At 43.1% G+C, this 7,092-nt stretch overlaps 3 protein-coding genes across 4 annotated transcripts; 2 read left to right on the plus strand and 1 right to left on the minus strand.

The window, feature by feature from the left end:
• Positions 1-3: 3 nt before the first annotated feature.
• On the plus strand, positions 4-1,232 carry LOC137890664 (BTB/POZ domain-containing protein KCTD6-like; the record flags this gene model as incomplete). The annotated part of the gene is made up of 1 exon (XM_068734825.1): positions 4-1,232. A coding segment is annotated over one exon (378 nt), but the record flags the coding sequence as incomplete, so codon positions are not given.
• Positions 1,233-2,291: 1,059 nt separating this feature from the next.
• On the plus strand, positions 2,292-4,543 carry LOC137890667 (ubiquinol-cytochrome c reductase complex assembly factor 5-like). The gene is made up of 2 exons (XM_068734830.1): positions 2,292-2,596; positions 4,024-4,543. The coding sequence occupies exons 1-2, from the start codon at positions 2,443-2,445 to the stop codon at positions 4,110-4,112; spliced, it is 243 nt and encodes an 80-aa protein (XP_068590931.1). The 5' UTR covers positions 2,292-2,442; the 3' UTR covers positions 4,113-4,543.
• LOC137890665 (mimecan-like) lies at positions 4,245-6,474 on the minus strand. Of its 2 annotated transcripts, none has more exons than XM_068734826.1 (6): positions 6,307-6,474; positions 6,139-6,208; positions 5,786-5,950; positions 5,507-5,709; positions 5,095-5,202; positions 4,245-4,761 (listed from the first exon to the last, which is right to left on the minus strand). In XM_068734826.1, the coding sequence occupies exons 1-6, from the start codon at positions 6,403-6,405 to the stop codon at positions 4,591-4,593; spliced, it is 816 nt and encodes a 271-aa protein (XP_068590927.1). In that variant the 5' UTR covers positions 6,406-6,474; the 3' UTR covers positions 4,245-4,590. The 2 variants fall into 2 exon arrangements, with proteins under 2 accessions (XP_068590927.1, XP_068590928.1); XM_068734827.1 differs by having other exon boundaries at positions 5,110-5,202; positions 6,307-6,471.
• Positions 6,475-7,092: the final 618 nt, after the last annotated feature.

Consider the following 7,092-nt stretch of genomic DNA (forward strand, 5'->3'; position numbering starts at 1 on the left):
TACCCTCCCGACATCTTCGAGCAAGTCGTGGAGCTCTCCAGCACCCGGAAACTGTCTAAATATTCCAACCCGGTGGCCGTCATCATCACGCAGCTGACCATAACCACGAAGGTTCACGGCCTGCTGGAAGGTATTTCCAACAACTTCACCAAGTGGAACAAACACATGATGGACACCAGAGACTGCCAGGTGTCGTTCACCTTCGGCCCGTGTGACTATCACCAAGAGGTGGCCCTCAGGGTCCACCTCATGGACTACATCATGAAACAAGGCTTCACCATCCGCAACACGCGCGTGCACCACATGAGCGAGCGAGCCAACGAGAACACGGTGGAGCATCATTGGACTTTCTGCAGGCCGGCTCACAAAGTCGAGGACTGAATCCGTTTGAAAAGAACTCATGCTGATCTGTTTTAGTCGTGTGTCAATAATGATGTTTTCTCTTTTTCCACGAGGCTCAAAGTCCAGACAGAAAGCATAAAAACAATGAGAATGTGAATTATTCATTTGTTCACCTGTTGGAGTGCAAGAACACTTTATCTGTGCTGTCGCTACTTATCCAGAGAAATGAACGTTTGGGCTTCATGTCTAAAAACAAAAAACACAATTCTTATGAAGCAGAAAGACCCGATAACAATGATTCTATTATGATTGTATTTATTGAGGAACACTATTATACCCAAACCATGCTAACTGTGAGTACATTGATGTTTTTTTCCAGTTTAATGTGGTTCCAATACCTGCGTCTGTTTATTTCAGTGATGACGGGATTGTGAAACGGTAGCCGTGGTTTAAGACTCAGTCTACACACAGTAGCAGGTCTAAGTCTTAACTTACATTAATGTGCCATTAGATCTCCATTTGAGGAAGAACAAAATGTCAAAATCTGCTGTCTTGGTCGTGTTTTGGACGACAGACACCGAACTTATTTGGACCGTCGGTAGTGAAGGTTTTTCATTAATAATAATAATAATAATAAAGTATGATTATCTTTTGCCCTTTTTCCAGTAGCTCTTAAAGGAGTCGGTTAGCGCTCTCCTCTCCTCGTACGGTACTGTTCCTGGAGACCGTCGTCGTCGTCGTTGCATGTGTCTGAGTGTCTGAGTGTCTTGTGTTGAGTTTGTATTTGTGCGCTCTGCAGTGTTGCGTCACACTGTTACAGTTTAGAGCTCATCTCAACAGTGATGTGTTTGATCATTCCAGCCAAAATAAACCCATTTGTGCATTCGTCAGTCATTAGTTTTGTTTTATGGTTGAACTTTAAACATCTGGATGTGTTGCACTGATGTCGGCCAGTCAAACATCCGACCGCTTTAAAAGCTCCTTGTAACTAACGGTAACCAACATGTGGACTTCTTATGAAGTAGCCTGTGTGAGAAGTTGTGTTAGCAGCAGCATTTGAGCAATGTGGCATCAATTAAATCAATATTTTCACTAAATGTTCCTGCTAAGTTACATTCATAATTGTGATACAAGTGGAGAGCTGTTCACTCGTGTTCTGCTGTACAGCACAGATAAAGATGGCAGCTAATAATGTTCTAATTTATAATGCTACGACAAAATGATTTCTAGTAATCGCAGTATTCATTGCCATCCAGTGACCTGTTCTGTAGATTATTTATTGAATCCCAATAGAAAACATGAACTTTACTGAAAATACTCTATTTTTGTTTGTGTTCAAGGTACTACACAATGCAAAGTTTTTAAATAAAACATTACAAAAGGTCTCATCTTCGATCTAAATGTCAGGGTAATATTATGTTAATAACTACTTTTGATCAGAAGCGGGTGAATAGAAACAGATACTAGGTGTAAGTTTGATTTAAACCCATTGATAGGCTGAACACCATGGACCCCAAAGCTCTAAAATATCGCTGTCACACTATTCAAGAGTCACCACTGTACCATAAACACTGTGCTTTAATATTAGTTTAATATTAATTTATTCAAACAGACATAACATGCGTGTTTGTGTCATTGCTCTAATGCTCTGTTACCTTACTATCATAATTATATTTTAATATTGTATATAAATATATAGGTTACTTTGCATAAAAGGGCAGACTGCCACCAGAAACACTTTTATTTATTTATTTCTCTTACTCTATAGAAAAACAACTTGAGCTGTTTTATCTATTTTCTATATGTATTTAATTTAAAAACAAATTAATTTATATTTTATATTTTATCTTATTTTGTTTGCATTTCCGTGTTTTAATGACGCACATCACAACCGGATGTGACGTCTCTTCCTGGTTGCGTTCGTTATGTAGTCCGACGTCGCGCTTCCGTCGGCTCGTGTCTGAGTCTACACAGCTCCGCTCTGTTTGCGTTACTCCGGGCCTCAAAACGAGCGCACCCGCTCCTCCCGTCCGCTGCTCTTGAAGCAGTAGAGAGGACACGTTCCCTGCAGCGCTGAAGGCTGTTGAACATCTACGGACGATGTTTCATAAGAGTGATACAGTCCGCTATCTACTGAGCCTGGTTCCGGGTAAACAACGTCTCGGGACGTACAGGTTCCTCCCCGTCTTCTTCTGCATCGGAGGCGTCATGGAGTGGATCATGATCAACGTGAGGATAGGAAAGGAGACTTTCTGTGAGTATACATGCACACTGAGTGTGTTTGATGACGGTGAACACTTGAACACTTGAACACTTGAACACTTGACATGTTGCTTGTTCCAGTAGCTCTGTTTACTGTTAGGACAGGTTTAAGATTTAACAACCCTTCATGACCTTTCACATGTCCTCAGACCTCCCTCTGCTCCTCACTGCCAGGAGGAACAGTGAGAGAAAGAAAGAAAGAAAGAAAGAAAGATGGCATTTTAAAGACACACAGTACAGACACACTGCTGCTGACAGGGAAACAAAGGTCACAATATAACTTGACTGAGTAGAGGATGGATGGATGGATGGATGGATGGATGGATGGATAGATACTCTATTCATCTCTTATCAGTGTGATCTTCTATAGTGAGTCCCTGATGTGACTGTGATACAGGAGAAGACAACATACTGCACATCATTGTACTGTGACCACTTCAAAGTACCCTTCCTTTCAAAATACTACATGAGTACGAGTTTGTACATTTGGTGATGGACTCACATGAAGTGGTCCTCCTGCTGTAAACAGTGAACATTCACTCTGGTGAACTATCTCTGCTGAGTCAGGCCTGATTCAGTCTCTTTGTGTCTTTGACCTCTTTACGTGTGTGTGTGTGTGTGTGTGTGTGTGTGTGTGTGTGTGTGTGTGTGTGTGTGTGTGTGGAACCTAGAGGTTTTGTATTTGATGATCTCTCTAAACCTAAGTTAGTTTTGTTGCTTAAACCTGAGTTGTGTTCCGTGAAGACGGAACTTTATTTTGAAAAGACTGTATTCATGTAATGACACGAGTTTCTGAGGAGCAACTTTTCACACACTTAGTACAGTGTTTACCCCTGAACTGTAGTGGAGTAGAAGTACTATAAAGCAGCATTAAAAAGTAAAGTAGAAGTACCTCAAATGTAGTACTTTGGGACAGTACTTGAATACTTTCCACCACTGCACACATCTGTTGTTATTGCACATGTGTGAAGCTGCACCTGTAGAGAGTCCAGTTAAAAAGCTGCTCTCACTGAACCGTAACCATTTATTCCAGATGTTCTTCAGGAGAACCACAATGAGTCCAAGTCCTCTCGTGTTAAAAACAAGAGGAGAGAAGCTGTCGTGTTCTGAGGCCTTTCAGGGACAGGAAATTGTTTTCGTCTTCAGAGGAATGCATCTCATTCCTCAGCTTGTTCCCGTTAGTACGGCTTCCTACTGCACTCTGTTAAATATCAGAACTGAACTCCAGCTGTTTCGGTTCTCCGCGTCCTGGTGTGAACCTTTTTGCTTGAGAAACGTGGCTCAGTTCCATTCAGTGCACACTAGCTCACCATAATGGTATGCAGTCATATTCACATTATTGATCACTTCCTGCAGCTTTAACAGCATCAAAGCCGTCTATGTTTCAAGTGTCCCATTCAGTCTGTTAATTCTTTCCAGACGACGTCTACCGAAGGAAGCGATCAGAGCGGGATTACCAGCAGAAGATAACAGATGGTCTGGTTCCTAATGAGGCGGCAGCCAAGTGAGCGCCGGTGGGATTTAAAGTGGACTAAGGACACGTTGTTGGACTCGCTGACTTGTTTCCTACAGGCTGGACTCTACTTCATAGTGTGTAACCGTATCAGTTATGAAGGAGTCAAGAGTGTGGAAGGCTGACGGAGAGGCATGCAAGTTTATCTTTAATAAGAACTTCATTTTCAGAAACATTAGCAGTAACAATCATCTCAACAATGGTCTCATATGGACACATTCACAGCATGCCCAGACTAAATGTCTCAACTAGATTGCAGCAAAATCAAAGATACAGAAATGAGTGTTTGTATGTTGAGACATCAGAATCTGTGCAACATCATCTAAGAAAAGAAACAGCTTTAACTCTTGTTTTTCTGTAATTATGACTTCTGTCTGCTTCTAAGAGCGCGTACACTAGAGCTGATTAAATGTAACATAAGAGGTGCTCCTTGTGACTGGTCTACTGCGTCTAAAGCATGCTGTCGGTTACTTTCAGTTGTCCCATCCGATAGGGAGCGACTGCAGACAGATGAAGCTGTTGGGGTGCTCCGACAGCTCCACGGGGTTCCCGTCCAGTCTCACCTCGTCCATGTTGGTGCGGATGTAGTGGCTGGCGTTGCCTCTGCAGAACGTCTCGTCTGTTATTGTGGAGATCTTGTTGTTCTGCAGAACAAACACACAATAGAGAAAACTAAAGCTTCCCCGGAGCTTCTGAGAGTCACACGTGAACTTACTGCAGGTGAACTTACTGCAGGTGAACTTACTGCAGGTGAACTTACATGAAGGTGAACTTACTGCAGGTGAACTTACTGCAGGTGAACTTACTGCAGGTGAACTTACTGCAGGTGAACTTACATGAAGGTGAACTTACTGCAGGTGAACTTACATGAAGGTGAACTTACATGAAGGTGAACTTACAGCAGGTGAACTTACATGAAGGTGAACTTACATGAAGGTGAACTTACATGAAGGTGAACTTACTGCAGGTGAACTTACAGCAGGTGAACTTACATGAAGGTGAACGACGTGCAGAGACTCTGGAAGTTGAGGCACCACTGCCAGTTCATTGTTTCCAAGGTAGAGATATGTCAGTCTGGTGAGTTTCTGCAACAACAAAAGACTGTTTTAGAATCTGAAATTAGAATCTGAAATTTAGAATCTGAAAAAATGAAATGAATATGAATTCTTAATTAAACCTTAAATCCGTGTCTAAATGCATTTACATTATATATGTATCCATCCTGCGCTTTCACACACGAATAGTCAGAATATATTCATGTATTGAAATACATCTCTCTCTTCTACTTTCACCAGCTTTATGTTTCATTGCTTCCATTAATCGCACTCATGTCTCCATTGAGGCCGCTCGTTGTATATGTAGTCGCATGCATCGTGTCAGCTGACTCACGCTGAACGCGCTCCCCTTCACGCCCTGGGTCTTCAGCCAGTTGAAGTTGGCGTTGAACGACACCAGCCCTCCGGGCAGCACGGGGAGCTTCGTCAGCCTGTTCTCTGCCAGAGTGAGCTCCTCCAGGTGAGGGAGTCTGGAGAACGCTCCGTCCTCTATCTCTGCGATGAGGTTCCCGGTCAGGTCGATTCTCTTCATGGTGGCTGAGGGACAAACACGGAGGAAGTGAGCTTGAACGATGACATCACTGAACACGTAACGATCACCACTCTTACTCACCCGTGTCTGCAAAGTCTTGTTTTCGTATTTTCCTGATTTTGTTGAAGCGTGCGTAGAGGTACGACGTCTCCTTCGGCAGCGCCGGGACGGCGGACATCTGCGGGGTCACCTCCTCGCAGTACACGGAGCCGCTCAGACACACGCACAGCAGGCAGGTGGGCAGCTCTGGAAAGATCAGCGGTTCTATCATCACCTTTGAAAAGCTCCACTAGACGGTTCATGTGAGGACACTCATTACATAATGTGGAGCTCTAGCTACACTCACACACATTGAATTCACTGAATGCCTCAGAAGTGTTGCATAAGCGGCTTTGAGACTGTTCAGAACTTGGACGTGTCTAACCGGACCGTACCGTGGGCTCTTGGAGCTGCTGGGTCGGTGTCTTGAAGGGCTTTAAAGTTTGCAACCTTTGCGCTGTATTTCTGTGAAAAAGAGAAATCTTAATAACTCTTCTTTACATCATAACTACAGACTATTGTGCATTTCCTCCACCCTGCTCAAACCCATACAGATGGTTTACCTTAGGCTTTCTCACGTCCATGTTTTTCTGTTTTGCTGCAGAAGACAGCATCCACGGCAGCACCACAGAAGTCAGAAGTAAAGTCCTTAGTTGCATCATGGTGTCTCAGTAGCTGAGGAGAGCGTCCGTCTGCTGCTGCGATCAGACCTTCATGTGAGCACAAATGTGTTTTTCCATCCAGTTTTTATTTTTTGTATTAAGCTGCCAGTCTGCTGCTGAGTGAGGAGAGGAAACGGACTTTAACTCAACACATGCTGTCAGTGGTCAGAGGTTCTAGAGACACTGTGACAGACAGACAGACAGCAAACGTGTTCATATTGAGCACAACGTGACGAATAAATACACGTAATGAACAATGCTTTTAAATTTGACTTTAGCCAACTAAATAATGTTTAACTGTAGAGAATATTTAGAATGTTTAGAATATTCAGCTTCATGCTTCAGTTCAAATAGCAGCTCAGCAGCAGTTCTTGTTGTCTCTTCAGGAGATGCTGTGACTCTACTTCTGAAGGAATGTTTGTCTTTTGTTTGTTTATTAATTGTGGAGGAGTGCAGCTGTAATCCATCTTTCTGCGTTATGATAAAACATTTTAGCATTCTAGCAACTGAACAGTTACAGAATGTATCCTGAACAGGTTCCATGAAGTGATCCGTCTTTGTTTCCTAACGAGCAGGTTCCATGAGGTGGTGTGTCTTTGTTTCCTAACGAGCAGGTTCCATGTTAATCAGACAGCGATCATCATCATCTTATGAGAGGAGTCCAAAGCTCACATGCTTCCTCTTCTG

Source organism: Cebidichthys violaceus, unplaced genomic scaffold, assembly GCF_023349555.1.
Source record: "Cebidichthys violaceus isolate CVI_PGR_0920_01 unplaced genomic scaffold, fCebVio1.0.p SCAF_672, whole genome shotgun sequence".
Classification (NCBI taxonomy): domain Eukaryota; kingdom Metazoa; phylum Chordata; class Actinopteri; order Perciformes; family Stichaeidae; genus Cebidichthys; species Cebidichthys violaceus.

Excerpts from the sequence above, each read along its gene's own strand:
- LOC137890667 (XM_068734830.1), top strand. The coding sequence starts at position 2,443 with ATGTTTCATAAGAGTGATACAGTCCGCTATCTACTGAGCCTGGTTCCG. Across the intron at positions 2,597-4,023 it reads GATAGGAAAGGAGACTTTCT|ACGACGTCTACCGAAGGAAG; the intron begins GTGAGTATACAT and ends AATTCTTTCCAG.
- LOC137890665 (XM_068734826.1), bottom strand. The coding sequence starts at position 6,405 with ATGATGCAACTAAGGACTTTACTTCTGACTTCTGTGGTGCTGCCGTGG. Across the intron at positions 6,209-6,306 it reads TGGACGTGAGAAAGCCTAAG|AAATACAGCGCAAAGGTTGC; the intron begins GTAAACCATCTG and ends TCTTTTTCACAG. Across the intron at positions 4,762-5,094 it reads TTCATGTAAGTTCACCTGCT|AACAACAAGATCTCCACAAT; the intron begins GTAAGTTCACCT and ends TTTGTTCTGCAG.